Raw genomic sequence first — 18855 nt, forward strand, 5'->3', positions numbered from 1 at the left:
ACACGGATTGGAGGGGTTCTCAAGGCAAAAGTGTCAAGGGTGGTATGGAAGATAATTGCAGGTGATACCCGGTCTTCAAGACTGACGTGACAAACAGGGTTTGTACACCTTTTTGGACTTGATTTTCCATGACCTTTTCATGACTTTCCATGACTAAATTATACAAATTCCATGACCATTGCAAAATCAACAAGCATTACTTATAATCTAAAAAATATGCTAGAAAAGTTTTCGTAAGAAGGATTTGTAGTCCAATTGTCATTGAAACGACATTTTCCAGGCATGATAATTGTGATTCACTGTAATAACGAAAACCTGACTAACCTGTTCTTTCGTTTTTATTGTAAAAAAAAAATTCAAAAGAAGACCACCTTTTCAACCGTTTCTCAGTTGTTTGTATTAAGCAAAGCAAGTAAAAGCGTAACGGAATTAACAATACCAGTCGTACAATCGACTGTGCTAAAAACCGGATCGGGCAGTTAAAACTGGAATCTGTTAACTTTCACACGTAAAACGCCTATTTTTATCCCAGCCAAGGTGGATTCAATTGGATATAAGTTGAAAAGTCACAATTTTACCGATTTTCCATGACTTTCCATGACCTTCCCGTAAAACCCACGTTTTTCCAGGTTTTCCAGGCCTGGAAAATAAAATTTCATTTTCCATGACTTTCCATGCTTTCCATGACCCGTGCGAACACTGGACAAACGGATCGTTGCAAAGAGTCTCCCAATTCCGCCGGTAAAGGTGGAGTCGACTTCCGACAATGGATGTTTTGACCGGCGTGGTACATATCGGAAGCATCAAATTCAAATCATTGGTCTGAGTCATAATGAGGGGTGGGTGGAGGTCGAGAAAGTCTGAGGAGTCCGAGATTAGCCAGCTGGCATCAATGTTGGGCTGGTTTCCCCTGGGACCAGGCTGGTGGACAGGACGGTCGACTGTCTAGAAAACGTTGAGCTGACTGACCACGAAAGGAACCCCTCCAACGTTTAAACGGTGTCTGCGATGTAAACGTTTAGTCGATTCCAAGGTGGAGATCAGTTGCAAAGCCTTGACTGTCGCTGTTGACTGCTGATCCTTGTCATTAGCCGCAACGACATCCGAAACCTTTCCAGCGAACAGCTTCGACGAAGACTACAGTTAAGATAGAAGTTGTTTCTTATGTTGAAATCCAGATTGGAGCATTTGAGACAAGCTTGACGGCGGTGGCGCATCAACGTAGTCGACATCTACGTGACAAATGAAGTTAAGAAGACTAACATCTGCGCCGACTGCTGGAACAGAGCGTAACAACGAGCATCTTTCGCCTGTATAGCAATGGCCGCAAGGAAGACATCAAGATAGGATAAGACATATAAACAGCATCGCTGAGCTGTGTCCATAGCCTGAACCTGCTTGTCAGTAAGTTCCACTGGTAATGACTTCCCTAGTCGATGAATATCTTCATCCAAAGATGGTGCCCCATCTTTAAAAGGCATATTAAAAACAGGATACATGCGCTGGGTCCAGTTTGGAAAAGCCATGAAGGACGCCGTCTCCTTAAAGGTGTGGTCCAAGTCAGTAGCCACCTCAGAAATCAAAGTGTCGGCTGCCAGAGAACGGAATACCACATCTTCCGGTGGAACATTCATAGCAATCATTGGTGTAGGCCCCTTCTTGGAAGGTGTCGGCGGATGCGGAAGTGACGTAAACCGCAGACAGGCAACCCTCATCGTCATGTGGTCCGCGGAATCAGTATCATCTATGACGGAAGCCGCCGGAGCCTCATCTGTGAAGTCTCTCATAACTCGCACACAGGCAAGCCGACCCGCAGTAGTGGAAGCTGCAGGTGATCCGGACCGTGGACGGTCCCGTCTAGAACCCTCAGAAGCTTTGGAAGCCACTTCAGCCGAAGATCAGCGACGATGGTCCATAGAGCCCGTAGGAGGCCGTGGAGATTGGCTACGGTCATGGCTCCGATGCGAAGATGAAGCCTTTTCCTTGTCCCATGATGGTTGCGAAGACTGACAAACCGATGAATCCGTAGAACGTCTACTGGAATGTGCAGGTTTCTTAGAAGGCTGGGTAGAAACCGCAGGATGCTTGTCATCACAATTCACAGCAGTTGGAGCCGAAGGAACCGACTGGCCAGATGAAGGTACTGGAACCGGCCCTGACCCCGAATCCGCCGGTTATGAAGTACCAGCCATCGAAGCCATAGTTTCTTGAAATACTGACGGAAAAACGGAACGAAGGACATCCGCCACTGAGTCTGCGATAGAAGGAGTTGACTCAACCTTCTTAGCCCTTGCTGACATCACCTTCAGGTAGGCAGAAAACTCATCTTCCGAAAGACATAAACAACATTCGCATCTAGAATCAACAGAACACGGAACTCAACATCCTGGACACAAGTCGTGTGGGTCGTCGGCGGCGGTGAATTTCTTGCAGCATAAACATGCACGCACAAGACATTGTGAACTAACATCAGACATGATAATAATTTCTATCTGTGAAATAGAAAGAAAAAACGGCCATGAAAAAACACAAAGCCGGTAAACAAAAAGACGCCATTTTGCAAATGGCGGCCTACATGTTGTCAACCGGCACACAAAAAACATTTCAAGTTTCGAAATAAACACTTGTAAAAGCAAGCGAAACGCGCCAAATGAAGTAATAAAGACAACAAATACGATGGAGGAAAAAAATTCCACCATAAAATGTGCATACAAAACCAAATCCGACAAAAAAAATTGACTCCTAAGCAGAGCCAAAGAAAAGATGTCCAGACCCGATAACGAAGAGAAAAAGAAGAAAATTACAGTCATGTGACTGGAACTAGAAGGAGTATGCAGTAGAAGAATTTAGGCCATCCCATTGGCTGTTGGGATGTTCGGGCCAGACTACTAGCCGTAGGGGAGTGGGGAGTGGGGGGGGAGTGCACTTGTTTTGAGGACAGGTAATGTGAAAAGAAAAATGAATTATCTTCGTTACTAATATTAAATATACATAATACAAAAGAAGCAATTATTTTTATTACTAATATTAAATATATATAATACAAAAGAAGCAATTATCTTCATTACTAATAATACCGGCCTCGGTGGCGTCGTGGCAGGCCATTGGTCTACAGGCTGGTAGGTACTGGGTTCGGATCCCAGTCGAGGCATTGGATTTTTAATCCAGATACCGACTACAAACCCTGAGTGAGTGCTCCGCAAAGCTCAATGGGTAGGTGTAAACCACTTGCACCGACCAGTGAACAAAGGCCATGGTTTGTGCTATCCTGTCTGTGGGATGCGCAAATAAAAGATCCCTTGCTGCTAATCGGAAGAGTAGCCCATGTAATGGCGACAGCGGGTTTCCTCTAAAAAAATCTGTGTGGTCCTTAACCATATGTCTGACACCATATAACCGTAAATAAAATGTGTTGAGTGCGTCGTTAAATAAAACATTTCTTTCTTTTATTACTAATATTAAATATACATAATACAAAAGAAGCAATTATCTTCATTACTAATATTAAATTATTTTAATTTTCAAATTATTAATAAGCCCTTCAATAAAGAGCTAAGCCCTTCAGCAAAGATTTGTTCATTGACTAAATAATATTAAGTTAAAAATAAAAATTATTTGCTGTAACCCAACCCCTGCGTACTCACAAAACTCACATGGATATACTTTGTTATTCTGTTACACAAAATTACATTTCCAACCTCATCTTCCCATCTTATAGCATTATTTCCCAATGTAACACATAAGCACGACTACAGTTTAATAAACTTGTGTCTTTTCACCATTAACATACATATACGATACATCACTGATCAGGTTTGGGGGAAAAGCATTTTTATCCCAGTCTGGGACCAGTTCTGATTCAATCTTTATGAATGAATTATTATTTTTTTTAAAGTGACTTCTGTCATTCTTCTGTCCGAAGCATTTGTCCATTCCTATGAATGGAACCAATTCCATTATTGCTGTGTTTTTGCAAGTGTTTATTAATCAACATTACAATAATTGTACTAATCCACTGCCATTGGACATTTATTCATTAATGGCTGTCGAACCAGTTATGAGATTAAAATCAGATGAGTAAAGCAAAGTTTGTTTTGTTTAAGGACACCACAAGAACACATTGATTTGTTGATCATCGGCTACCGAATGTAAAACATTTGGTAATTCTGACTACCGACAGAGATCGATCCTAGACTCAGTGCGCATTAAGAAAATGCTTTACCAATGGGCTACGTCCCACTCACAATCTCCAAAAAAGTGGAGTAGTGACAAAATTTCAATTTTTAGTAACACTGACCTTGACCTTTAATCCAGAGATGAAACACAAACTTGTTCATATTATGGTCCTATTCCTATGTTAAGTTTAATGAAAATCAAACTAGTTGGTAGAGCAGTGATGTCATATTTTAGTAACAGTGACCTTGACCTTTGACAAATAAGAGTCAAAAACACGAACTCATTTCAAATATTATGATCCTATTCCTATATGTTAAGTTTCATGAAAATCGGATAAGAAATGAGTTTGTGTGCCATGTATGTACTTTCGGAAAAGATACTATATACAGGTCTCAATATAGGAAGTAAAACATGGCCAACAAAAATATGTCCTGCTAAGAAAAAATATGTCCTGGAAATATAACAGCATATAATTAAATTTCTGTTACATTCATTACAGCATAGAGTCATCCCATTGGTCCAGACGTACAATGAGAGTGTTCATTTCTCGATGAATGTAAAAAATAAGTCATCAGGGAACATCATATCTGATGACGTCATATTATATGGTTAAGTTGTCTTATTGAGCGTTATTGTTCATGGACCAAAAATAATTCAAAATAAAGTATGTAGTTTTAGTGTTATTACTGCAAGTATGGTTCTAATTTAACTATAAGTATTGTCTGTGATTTCTTTTCCATTCATCTGGGTATGAACCAAAAACATAAGCTGCAAACTTATGTGAAAACGGTTTTGCCGATTCACACAGTTCGTACCCCGATGAACGTAAAAGAAATAACAGAAAATCCTTAAGTGGTTTGGGATTGTTTGAAAAATTTGAACCTCTGAAATATATTTTAGAGCATTGTGGATTAGAATGTTGAGCTAAATCTCAGATGAGAAATGACCTGCAATGTTTTGTTTTATCAGGTGAATTTTTATTTCACCTGCTAGGTCTAATAAATTGACAATTTTTTCTTCTTCTGCAGCTAGCTACTTTAAACCCTGTATATATCCCCTCATTAGAGCTGGGCGGTATTGAAATTTAAGGTTTGGTATCAATATCAGTATTTTTGGAGTGATATACCCTGGTATTGGTACGGTATTTGGTATTGACACAATACCAATACCGATATTGAGGGGTATTTTCAGTATACCCAGTTTTAAATGCCTGCCCGACTTAAGGCTCACCTGCTAATTTCATGTAAACAAAAGTAAATTACATACAAGAGGCTGTCGTCTGATTTATACCCAACCCATTTTGCATCGTTAGATATATTGTTAGTGCTTTACTAAATAATGGGAAACATTTTTTAATACAGAAATTTCAGTATTTAGAAATTTGCTCGGTATGGTAAATTGGTATTGACATGATACTGATATCAGCTCTACCCATTATGGTCTCTGCGGAGGACAAAATTACGGACCCTAAAATCATTGAAATGAATGGACACATTTTAATAATTTTTTCAAAGATTATAGTAAATGAGAACTGGTTAAAGTACATGAAATACAGTGTACAGTTTCAAAAGATTTCAAACCAATAAGCACCTAACTTATGATTTGTTTTGTTTTATTGCATATCTTCAAATTATTTTCTGGCAGCCATTTTTTCCTATCGCAACTGGGTTTAACTTGGCTAATGTCTAGAGTGTTCAGGTTGAACCGTCCACTTCTTGAGACCAACGGCAAAACATTTCTCAAACATATGCATTACACAAAGCACAGACTGTTTTGAAAATGTTACATAATTCTTAACAAACAACCTCGCCCACAACAATGAATATAATTGTTGATTGGCCCCAAAGTAAAAAATAAAGTTTGCTTTGTTTAATGACACCACTGGAGCACATTGATTAATTAATCATTGGCTATTGGATGTCAAACATATGGTCTAGTCATCAGAGGAAACCTGTTACATTTTCCCCAGGAAAGCACATACCACAGCCTTTGACCAGTGGTGATGCACTGGTTGGAACAAGAAAAAAACCCAATCAGTTGTATGAATCCACTGAGATAATTCAATCCTGCGACACAACCACCTTAGGCGAGCACTCAACTGATTTAGCTAAATGCCACCCCTGGCTCCAAAGAGACATCATCAGAAGTATATCTACCTCCCCATGCTTGTTCTATGTATTCACACCCTATGACATCCATTTTCTTCAGGGTATCCCATACTTTCTTGATGGACACATTCCTCTTTACTGCATTGTTGAAAATTTCTTGCGTTATGCTACCAGTGGTATTGGCTCTTAATGCCTGAAAATAGAAAAGATACAATTAGATTAAAAAGAATACGTACATTTAAAAAAACCCAAAACATTCCACTGTTTAAGGGGCATTATGAGATTAGTCGCACCGATTTGTCGCACGTGATTTGTTGTAGCAACTCGAATTGTATATATGTGGGAAGACTTTACGTCATAAGATTCAATGACGTCAAACAAAGCTGGTCAGTTTAAAAATATTTTGCGGGAAATGTAAGTGCATACAAATTTCCAGTGAAATAAAGAAAACGTGAATGTAGACAATTTACTGATGGCATTATGTAACAAAACAATTACTGACCATATCTGGACAATAATAGGTTTTATGGACCCATGAAATCCAGATATTTGGAAGTTTATAAACAAACAAACAAAAACTGAACGGTTGAACTTTAATGTGATCTGAAATAGGACATGTTCTAACTAGTACGACTCCGACAAGACTTGTTGTATTAACCAATGTCTTGTTGTATAAGACTAATGTCGTTCCGATTTAGGTGTTCTAACAGTACAATTCATTCGCATGCAACAAGTCAGTGTGACTAATTGCATAATGTCATAATGAGGACGCTGCTTTAGTGATTTCCAGCATACTAGTATATGCATATATAGTATTTTAACTATCGCAATACTATTGCCATAGTAAAACTGACCGCAATAGTCATCCGTACTTCTTATGGTTAAATAAACCAGTAAGATATTTCAAAATTATATCAAATTTTAACACTGCTTTGGAGTGAAATCTGCCAAGAGAAAGCATAAACACTATTATTATATAAATTAAGAACTTTTTATATTTTTCTCTTGATTGAAATTGTAGAGAACTCAGTTAATCTCTTCATTATGAAATTTTTTGTGCTAAACATGATGTGGTACCTACCATTCATACCCACAAAATAGGCTCCATTCAGTTAGGCCAAGCTGCCTAAATTTTGCGTAATATAAAAGGTAGACCTAGATCATGTTTTCGCTGTGACCTACATTTCTTGTTCAGAAAGGTCCTAAGTTTTAAACAATGCAGGGAAACCTCTGATGACATGAGGTATCCATAAACTCAAAAATCGAGATCTGTGCTCCTTAAATATATACTCCAGTTTGATCAATTCTTGAACAGCCATAGCCTACATCTACTAAATAGCAAAAAGCATATAGGGTTCAAACTATACACCAAAAATTAATAAAACATTTGTCGAATTTCATGAGAAAATCTGTAGCCAAACCGAAGTAACATTTAGCCATTTGAACAGAATTATTTAACAAAAATAGCTATACATCTACAAAATTTGATAGGACACACAGTTTTCAAATTAGCTCTTTGGAGAATTGTTAATGACATATCTTCCCCAAATTCAACTTTAAACTGCATTTGATGATTTGGTGAATGACAGCTTAAACTTTGGCATTGCATCAACATCTGCAACAACAAAATAACACAACAAAATACCATTATTTCCTACAGCAACAATAAAATACCATTATTTCCTACAGCAACAATAAAATACCATTATTTCCTACAGCAACAACAAAATACCATTATTTCCTACAGCAACAACAAAATACCATTATTTCCTACAGCAACAATAAAATACCATTATTTCCTACAGCAACAATAAAATACCATTATTTCCTACAGCAACAATAAAATACCACTATTTCCTACAACAAAATACCATTATTTCCTACAACAAAATTATTTCCTGCAACTACAACAACAAGAACAAAATACCCTTATTTCTTGCATCTCACAGCCCAGAAGATTTATTCCGAATTCTATGTAATCCCGCTGTCCATGAAGGGTATCTGGTACATCAAGGATTATTGCAATTTTATGCCTCACTTTTATGGGCAGATACCGAACTGATATTGTGTCAGCTAGTGCTAAATCCATCTTCACGAAAAATCCCACTCCCACAGCACTGCACTACTGCATGATATCACTGAAAAAGAAAATGTATCCTTGAATAAAATTGGTTTATCAGGACTTTGGCTGAAGCCCATAAAATATTAGCAATTTGACGAATTTGCCTTTTTTGACCAAATTCAAGTTAATTAAACAGTCAAGCAGCAAATTTTTTAGTACATCTATAAATGACAGATGATTTTTGGAATTGGATATTTTTGGAATTACAGTATTAATATAATATATTCACTAAATTCCAATGTTAATTCATGTTTCATACAGACCATTAGTGTTTCATTAATCAATTATAAATAATAAATTGTGATGAGTATTAAAGAGGTGGGGGTTGAATTTCCCACCCACTCCAAAAATGTGTGTGTGTTATTTTTTTATCCCTACATTGAAAGAAAGTAGCGTTACCCACAAAGACAGGAATGAAATGTTTTATTTAACGACGCACTCAACACATTTTATTTATGGTTATATGGCATCAGACATATGGTTAAGGACCACACAGATATTGAGAGTGGAAACCCGCTGTCGCCATTTCATAGGCTACTCTTTTCGATTAGCAGCAAGGGATCTTTTATATGCACCATCCCACAGACAGAATAACACATACCACGGCCTTTGATATACCAATTGTGGTGCACTGGCTGGAGCGAGAAATAGGTCAATGGGCGCACCGACGGGGATCGATCCCAGACCGACTGCGCATCAAGCTTTACCACCAGGCTACGTCCCACCCCTCCACAAAGACAGAGAGAGAAAAACAACAAAAAACCCAGTATATACAGATATTTATCCTATAACGTATCCATGTGATAATTTAGTAATTAACCTGGTTAATAATGGTATGTAAATTTAAAGGTATACGCACATTTGCAAGGTCTCTCTAACTGCTTTGAATGGGTCATTTGTTTACAAGACAAGACCTGTATATCTGAGCGTGACATTTTCATAAGATTTAATTAAAATGTGCGACATCAAACTAATTTGTGCTAATCGTGATGATGTCATATTACTGATGGAGGTGACTTTAGTACTGTAATTTACTAAATATGTAAAATTTCAACCTTGTCTAGTTAATTGGTATTTGTCGAGGCAGAGCCGATTAACACTCGGATATTTTCTGTATTAAAAAACACTTGTAACAAATCCTCTATGTATACATAATACATATAATAATAATAATAATAATAATAATAATAATAATAACAGTACATGATATATACACAAAATTTCAACTCAATATCTTGAGGCATTGTAAAAACTATATATGGGACAGATGAACAGACAGATGGGCATAGGGATGGAAATGAAACATAGTCCCCTGCTGTCGGACCGGTAGAGGACTAATAAATACAAGAAAATAAGAAGCAGCTTAGAAATGGTTTGGTTACCTGTCGCAACCATAAGACTTTATTTAAGATTATGCATACATGTTTATTATTGTGTATGTAGACCATAAAGGGTTAAAGGGACATTCCTGAGTTTACTGCAATTTTTAAGATGTTATCAACTAACAGAAACTTTTTAACGATTGTAATTACATATCAAATATATTTTTCTGCATGAAATATTAGTGTCTGTATATTAAACATGTTTCTGATCATTCTAATATTTGTACTAGGTTAAATTTCATTTTATTTTTTAAAAAAAGTTTTTTCGTACGTATGAAATTATTTGAAGACAAAATCCAGTTTGGACTTCTTACAAATATTAAGACGACCAGAAATACATTGAATATACAGACACTGATATTCTAAACAAGAAAATATATTTACTACGTAAGTTTAATCGTAGAAATATTTTATTAGTCGGAAACATCTTACAATGCAGCAAACTCAGGAATGTCCCTTTAATGTGGCAAAGCATTTTAGTAATATAGCTAATTTTAAATTTGAATGATGTCAGTATCCCAATGATGTCACTTTGCCGAAACACAGATCGTAAAACAGAACTCTATGACAATGACACACATTCCATGTTAGATTATAAATTGACTTCAATAATATTTCCTAGGACAAAACACATGCTGGCTGCCATTTGACATAATCTAACATTGTCATAAAATGTGCTAATGTATAATACAATCGACATGGTATCAGATTAATTACATTACATCCTTGTTGTTAACAATGTGGTTCGGTCTTTATGTACAAAACAAAGAACTCTTGGCAAGAGTCCCAGTGTCATTAAGTTTAACCATGCACAGTCACTCTTTGCACCCATGTTCTGGCTTCATACACAATAAATATAACATATCCAATGGTAATTTTTTAATATGATATATTTGACAAAAAGCACTTTTTATTTCTTTTATCTTTTAAAACTTAAAGTTAATATTTTGTCTAAAATTAAGAAAAATAAAAACATACTGCCTTGTCTGCTGTTTTGACAAGGGTCAAGTAGACGAGTTTTTATTTTAATGTGGCAAAGCATTGTGGATAATATAACTAATTTTGAATCTGAATGACATTAATATTCCAATGATGTCACTTTACATCTTTTTACAACAATAAACTGGATGCATTACATTTCCATTTTAAGAATGCTGGAAAAATCCCAATACAAAATTGCTACTGGAAATTTTTTGTTTGAATATTAATAATGTACCCGACTGTGTTTGAAGAAAATCTTGTGCTTAAAAAATTGTACTATTTACGAAATATGGATTCCAAGTGAAATTACGGTAAGATGTTATATTTATTGTGTATGAAGCCAAAACAAGGGTGTGAAGAGTGACTGTCATTGACAACAGTTACTATTAGTTATCGGCAATCATGTGAACCTTCCCGGATTCTGCGGGAGATTTCCAGTATTTGATCAAGTCTCCTGTCCTCTGCCCAGGAGGACGTTTCTCCCGGAAAATCCTAATTTTTTTTTTTTTTAAATTCAAGCTACCATGACATTTTCAGTGTTGTAGAGGTCTATGACATTTGATTTACAGGGATGTGAGAGGGGCTGGAACAAAACAGCTTACTGTGGCCAGGGTCATGGGGTCGCTCAATTAAGGGCCCCTGAAGAAAAATTGTTGTTTGCAACCCCTGGAACTGCCAAAAATTGCATTCAATGCTAACAAATCTAAACTGGTTATAACTTATAATATAAGGCACACATCTTAAACTTGAAACTGTGAAAACATGCAAATACACCTTGTGTGGTCAACAGTATTGAACATCATGTTTTTATTTTTTTTAGACGAAATGGAAAAGAGCATTTATGCGTTTCTGTGTAGCTCTCATATCCCTGGATTTAGAAGAAAAACAAGTATTTTAGACACAGTAACTATAGTCAGTCCCATCCTCCAACAAAAATGGTTTTTGTAAATAATTTCAGTTTAGTTTGACGTAAGAAGAAAAGTAATAGTGTTTTGGACAAAAAAAATAAAACTATTTATGTGTGCACTTTTGAAAACAATCCACTCAGAAATAAATAACATATAAATTTCATAGTATGAAAAAAGGCGATGCCAGTGGGACAAACTATAGATGCCAGTGTTCGAGATTTAAAAGTTTTGGGCAGTATCCCAGATGGATACTAACATTTCAAAATCTGATATCCCACCTGAGAATTTAGTATCCCACTTAAATGAAATTCATAAATAACATCGTAACACACTTGGACAACACTGTTTTTGTGCCCTGCCTATGCTACACTGATATCACAATCGAAATAGCAGAATTCACAATCAAACGAAATGGGCAAACAGATTTGCTTCATCCATTTTGGTGTAATACTGACATAAATTAGTATTTAGCAGTAATTTATAAACCTATGTATTGTATAAATTTTCTGCAGACGTGGAATCAATATCTTAAATAAAATTTGAAGGGAGGAAACATCCAACAAAAACAACAGCAACTAAGCAGTTCCCCGTCTATTGCTGCACTTCGAGTAAGAGTTAGGGAAAATATTGTTATGGCATAGCATTAGACTGGGTATGAGCTCAAAAATACTGTTACTTAACTTCGCTGGCAAATGATGACTTTTAGTTTTAACGGAAAATAAAAACTCAGGATTAAAAAACCCAACATTATATGGTATCCCGGCGGGATACTGGTTTCTTGAAGACTGGTATCCAAAATTAAAATCTGGTATCCCCGGGATATTGGGATACCGTTAATCTCGAACACTGGATACCATTTGGTCGTTGACGAATGCCGAAGTATTACACAGTCATCTCTCAGAGTGACATAAGACAGTCATCTCTCAGAGTGACATAAGACAGTCATCTCTCACTGACATAAGACAGTCATCTCTCAGACTGACATAAGACAGTCATCTCTCAGAGTGACATAAGACAGTCATCTCTCACTGACATAAGACAGTCATCTCTCAGACTGACATAAGACAGTCATCTCTCAAGCGTCACATATGATATATAGAGAATAACTAGTTAATGACATCGGACATCTGCTTTACCCTGTGAAAGTAAGAATGGGAAATTCTGCGAGGCTCTATACAAATATGACTTTGCTTTATCTGTTATCATATTCTGTCAATAGGAATGGTGGTTGTAGGATAAAATATCCTTGTGGTATGAGTTTTGGCGCGGATAATTCAAAACAATGTCCACTACACATTTCATGCTGAATACGGTACATATTATTTTAAGATGTAATATCCACTTGAATGTTGTTTAATCCTGACACAGCCAAAATCAAAAGAATAATGTTCTTTGTTGAATATTAGCTATGTGCTCACCGTATATAGTCCGTTTGCGTCAAAAGGAAACCGACGAATTGACATGTAACTTCATAATGAATAAAGTTAAAATTCATATAAAAACATGGTATTAAGCTTTAAACCCATACCAACTCAAATAACTTTTTTTTTTTTTTTTTAAAGAAATTTAGTAGAAATAAAAATGTTTCTTTACAAATTACCATTAAATTATACAGATCAAATATCATTTTTAATACAGGGGTCAAGACAACATGCTAGCCAAGGTATGCAGCTTGACTTGTATTGTCTCTGAAGTAAACAATAACCCAGGCCGACCCAACTTTCTGGAATTTTCCGAAAAATCCAGAATTTTCATAACGTACTCGGAATTCCAGAATTGATGCCAAATATCCGGAATTGTTTTCAAATTCACAATTGATTTTTTAAGCAACTAATTCTTATTACATTCTACATTCTTAGAATTAAATATCTTTATCACTCATTTCAACCTGAGCTCCGTTTTGTGCCATTACCAAGGCCGCAGGCGTGTGTCTATTGTCAACAGCCGACCAAGGAAAATGTCGAGTAAACTGAAGCTATATGAAAATTTTCTTTCTTATTTTTTATACTCGAATAGCTTATGTATTCATTTTAAAGATATTTTAAATATCATAGACTTATATTCCTACGGGGCAGGCATCAATTCTATGACGATGCATGTGATTTTGCCCATATAGGCACTTGATGACAGGATAATGTAAATATTGTCAATATACCACAATATACCCTTCAAAAAACCCTCTTAGCACGCACTAGCCTACATACAAACCCCTGAAAATATTGCTGTTGTCAAAGAGGAAGAGAAAAAAAAAAAAAAAAAAAAAAAAAAAAAAATGATAACCACCAACACGTAGCCTATATTGTTATAAGGCTTAACAAGCGTTTTCCCTACACTGAACGCAAAAATATAAATTTGAAAACCGACTTGAAATAATTGATGTTTAATTAATTAAACATTTTAAATCTCTGAACTGGTTTATGAAGTTGCAATAAAATGTCAAATGTAGATATTATACAAAGTAATTATAGAACTTACATTTTCAAAGTCGAATATATGGTCCTGATGAAGTGTTTTTAATACCTGATTATATCAACCTCATAAGGTATTTTTCAAGAAGCATATGATACACATTAAGCTGGTAAATGTAATTTTTTAACTTATTTTTACATTTCTGTCATGTAGTTTTGTGTTTTAAAATTTGCATTATGGGCGGGGTAAAATCCTCACTTTGTCCTGGCCGGGAATAAAACGCGAATCAAAATGCTTAGGATAGGGTGCTGTTAAAACAAAATAAAACAAAACAAAAATAGTACTGAATGTTTATCAGACATTGGGCTTTCAATCACAGTGACTAACTCAATGCAGTAACCGTATCATGTAGTAGTGTCATTGGGAAATAGTTTATTATCCTGTCATCATGTACCTATGATTTTGCCACCGTGGATGAAAGTATGAATATACAACAGAAGAACGCTACGATCGTTCAAAAACAAAAAACCACGAAGGTTTCAACAATAATTGTCTTCTTTCCACTGGCTTTCACATACAACATTTGACTAAATAATATTTGGCTAACACTATTCTATTATATGACTCATACATGACATTAATATACATACTGATATTATTTTATTCAAGTAAGTTAAATAATAACGCAATTTTTTTCTTTCTGCACACTGGCTCCCCAAAAGTGTTACTGTAATAGTAATATAAGCGTAATGCAAAACGGCAGCCAGTCTTAATGTGGGCAGCAGACGTTTCTCCCCCAAATCAGTTCGACCCCACTATATGCATATGATGAAATAGTGCATATGTGGCAATGTACCTACATAAAAATAACAATGGTCCCAAGTTTGTTTGTCACTTTATTGCTAATTTGTAGGTGGGAGTCTTAAACTGTAATAGAATATTTGCTACTAAAGGTTTTTTTTTGTGTGAACTTGATGATTTTTGGTGTGTGTGTGTAGGTAGGGGGTGGGGGTGGGGGGTCTTTTTATGAGGAAGTTCCAATTCACATATAAATAATGATATACTCATTTGTATTATCATTTTGCAAATATATGTCAAAGTTCAAACATAACATTTTTCGCACTGTTTAAAAATACTTTTATGAAAATGACGTTTTCGCGCATTTGAAATTATTGTTTTGAAAAGGGCGTTCACGCACATAAAAATGAAAATATCAGAAAATTCTGGAACAATATTTCCATTAGGTTGGTCGCCCTGATAATGCAATACAAAGAGACTAAAGCTAGAACTGTGCGTGCTTTGGTAAACTAGTCATGGAATTACAGTCTTCTTTGTGGTGATGCAAGATATGAAATAAACTTTGTGGCGATACGAGAGGGGTAAAATCTCCAGTAATGGATCTTCTAAGGAGTGGCTGTCCTTCTGTAGACGAGGTACTAAACAAGACATCCATGGAGTCGTCCACTATTTTTTAAAATGCCCATTCAACTCTGCATTGTAGAGAGATATGGCCGTGGGCCCTGTTCCACAAAGCAATCTTAGTGCCAAGATCACCTTAAGTGACACTGTGTGCATGTTAGCTGTGCAGTTACGCTGATCTTAGGGCTAAGATCGCTTCATGGAACGGGGCCCATATCATGTATTACGGTTTTGTCTTTCAGATTACCTTGGATGTTCCATCAGTTGCCTTAAAACCTGTATCAGAAAAGAAAATTTAACCTATGCAGTTTGATGGTAATTTGTAAAAAAAACAAAGTTAACCTGAACCCCCCCCCCAAAAAAAGATTAAATAAATAAAATAAAAGTTATTTAAAATGGCATGGGTTTAAAACTTAATAAATTAATGTTTTTATATGAATTTTATCTTTATTCTTTATGAAGTTACTGTAGCAATTCACCGATTCCCTTTTGACACAAAATGGACAATAGCCTAAAAATTAAGTTTCTGTCCCATTAATGCGTGTGTGTGTGTGTGTGTGTGCGCGTGTGTGCGTGTGTTTATGTATGCACATGTGTACGTTTAATTTGGATACTGTAAATGCTACAGTAGTAGGCTACTAATAAATCTCTAACAAAACCCAACATTGTACCTAAATATGTGATGTACTTTGTTATCATATTACAAAGCATAAAAAGGTACTTATTGTTTATTACAGTAATATTTGGACAGTTATGTCATCATGTAAGTCTTGGTGTCAATACTTTAGATCTGATTAATGGACCTTTGGAATAAGCCCTGTAGTAATGGAAAATTCCATTGTTATTTTTGTATGCGCACGTGCTCACGTTGGTGCGAGTTAAAACTACAAGACTGATTTTGATTTTGTTCAAGAATAATATAAGCTAATTATTTTGACCATAACACTGTTACACTGAATAACAATTGTCAAAACGTAGGTCTACTAGATACTAGTAATTATGAGGTATCCAGTCCATTCCAATAAGCCGATGAATTTCCAGATTTTAAAAATACATGCAGTGTCTGCAATGTTTTCAGCTCTATTTTTGTAAATTGTCTGGCGCCGTCAGAATATAGACCATTTTCTATGCCTTCTGCTGCTGTAGTCTGTGCCAGCATAGATGCGGTGTGTTTTGTCACATTCAATTCAGTTTCTGTGTCATTCCACTGAGACAGCTATGAAGCTAGATGTGTTGGCGTGCGCTCTGAACTGTGGCAAGCTTTGGAATGTTGTTGGAGTTCTGCGTTGCGTATACCGGATCGCAGGCGACCGTGACTTTGGTGTACGGGGACGCAGACTCCAATAAGAAGAGGAGAGGAAGAGAAGGACGGAGGAAGGAACGCACTGCAGGGGCGGCTCATGGGGACCAAAGCTGGCGGGTCAACCGCCAGTGGCAGTTCCGTCTGCGTTGCCACCCCCCGCTTCACCACCGAAGAGGAAGAAGACACCACTGACTGACCTGTTGGACACTGCCATGACCCAGTCACCGCCGCCTCGATACACTTCCACTCCAGCGCCTCCAGTGAAGCGGTCGATTATACAGACTGCTCCCGTTGAGAAGCGCCCTGCAGTTGTTGTTGAGGCAACGGTGGCCGTCAAGAGGAAAGCAACATGTCCTGCAAGCCAGCCTGTCCGACAAACGACACACCCGGAGGACGTAGATACCTGGCAACTGGCCATGGGAAAACTTAAGGCTCAGTACCGGGACTACGTCCAGGGCGACATGACCGATACGGTGAAGTTGAGAGGCCGGTTTTGCAACCAGGACTGAAGACCGCTGCCAGATGGGAGCCACTTTGAGCTCCACAACATTCGGCTCCAGAGCTCAGCGACGGGACTCATCGTGATGCACCGGCGCCAGCAGACCTACTGACAAGCGATCCTCCTCTACGAGATGGACAGTTCAACAATCCACAGGATCGTCAAGATGATCTGTGGCGCCGGTTACCACGTGGTCATCAGAGATTTGCTCTCTAAGAAGCAACTCATCCCATCGCTGACTGCAATTCCGGCAATCGGTTCGCCGTAGTCGCCAACCTCTCCCCTAACGGCCTTAATGAGGTCACTCACGTGGACATATAGATCAGACTTTAAACTTTTAGACCTTCGTTCAAAATGTTATGTCGAAATTACCTTTTTTTTTAAATATATTATTAAATAGTCCGATCCTCTCTTCTTTCTCTTATTTTGGACTGTCCTTCAAAAATGCTCCAAATTATATAAATATTCGGCCGAGCAGTCAATTCATTTTATTTTTGGCTTGTAAATTATTTCTAATTTTTTTCTAAATTTAATTCTACTAAGTTCTTTTATTAATTGCAATTTTCAAAATTCTATCCAATCACACACCCCCCCCCCACCCCCCCGAGTGATTAATTATAATAATTAGAGATGCTCATCAAAATTTTAAAGGCCCACTATTTAATTTTTGGATGTAAATTTCAAAATTGTCCCCTTAATTTTTTCTGTCCCGGAGCAAGTCACTGGCTATCCAGAGACAGGTCCCGGGATGGACATGCTCGAAACTCTAGTGGTATAAGAATAAGAATAATTTATTTGCATAACACCCGAATATGGGCAAAGCAAAAATAACAATATAATATACATTTATCTGCAGTAACAATAACATAAATATACATTAATTACATGAACAAACATCTGAATTAACAAATACATATGTAATTTAAGCCTTATTACTAGTGATATTAATATGAGCATGTAAAAATTATTCGCACTCGCTCTCAGTTTCTGTGTGTTTTTGTTTTAACTGGTACCAGACCCTAAAATCAATGGCACCTATCGGACTACCTTTGTAAAATTTTAAGTCGCCCTTAGGCAAAAAAGGTCGCCAAGATGCCCAGGCGACTGCTAATTTTCAACCCTGGAATACACACAGTCACTTTTAGTTTTAAGTATTAACAAAAACAACAACAAAACAAACAAACAAAACAAAAAACTCAAAACCCCAAAAGTGCACACTTTTATATAACTCCTCTACAAAAAAATAAATACAATTTGTATAACTCTTCTTCAAATTTAAAAAAAAATAATTTACTAAATTAAGGGACACAAAGAACAGGGATGTGATTGACTGCCTTGAAAATGTTCTGATTTCTTCTGATGTTCAAACACTAGTGTGGCATAAAACCTGCTATGCTCACTATACAGATAAAACAAAAATTCAAAGTAACCAGAAATGTTTACAGACGCATGCTGATGATATGGTTAGCTACAGCGGCAGTGATGCTTCGGTTGGTAACTGTCGTACATTGCGAAAATGTGTAGAGCCAGTTAACTGGAGCTTATGTT

At 36.7% G+C, this 18855-nt stretch overlaps 1 protein-coding gene across 1 annotated transcript in view; it reads right to left on the minus strand.

Moving 5' to 3' along the window:
* Positions 1 to 18855, minus strand: part of LOC121381020 — a 47828-nt gene that overhangs the window by 14154 nt on the left and 14819 nt on the right. The window contains exons 2-3 of the mRNA XM_041510096.1: positions 8212 to 8422; positions 6333 to 6477 (exon numbers count right to left, since the gene is read on the minus strand). Of these exons, the coding sequence (XP_041366030.1) occupies positions 6333 to 6477; positions 8212 to 8373 (307 nt within the window). The 5' untranslated portion in view covers positions 8374 to 8422. The remainder of the gene's footprint in view (positions 1 to 6332; positions 6478 to 8211; positions 8423 to 18855) is intronic.

This window comes from Gigantopelta aegis, chromosome 9 (genome assembly GCF_016097555.1).
Source record: "Gigantopelta aegis isolate Gae_Host chromosome 9, Gae_host_genome, whole genome shotgun sequence".
NCBI lineage: Eukaryota > Metazoa > Mollusca > Gastropoda > Neomphalida > Peltospiridae > Gigantopelta > Gigantopelta aegis.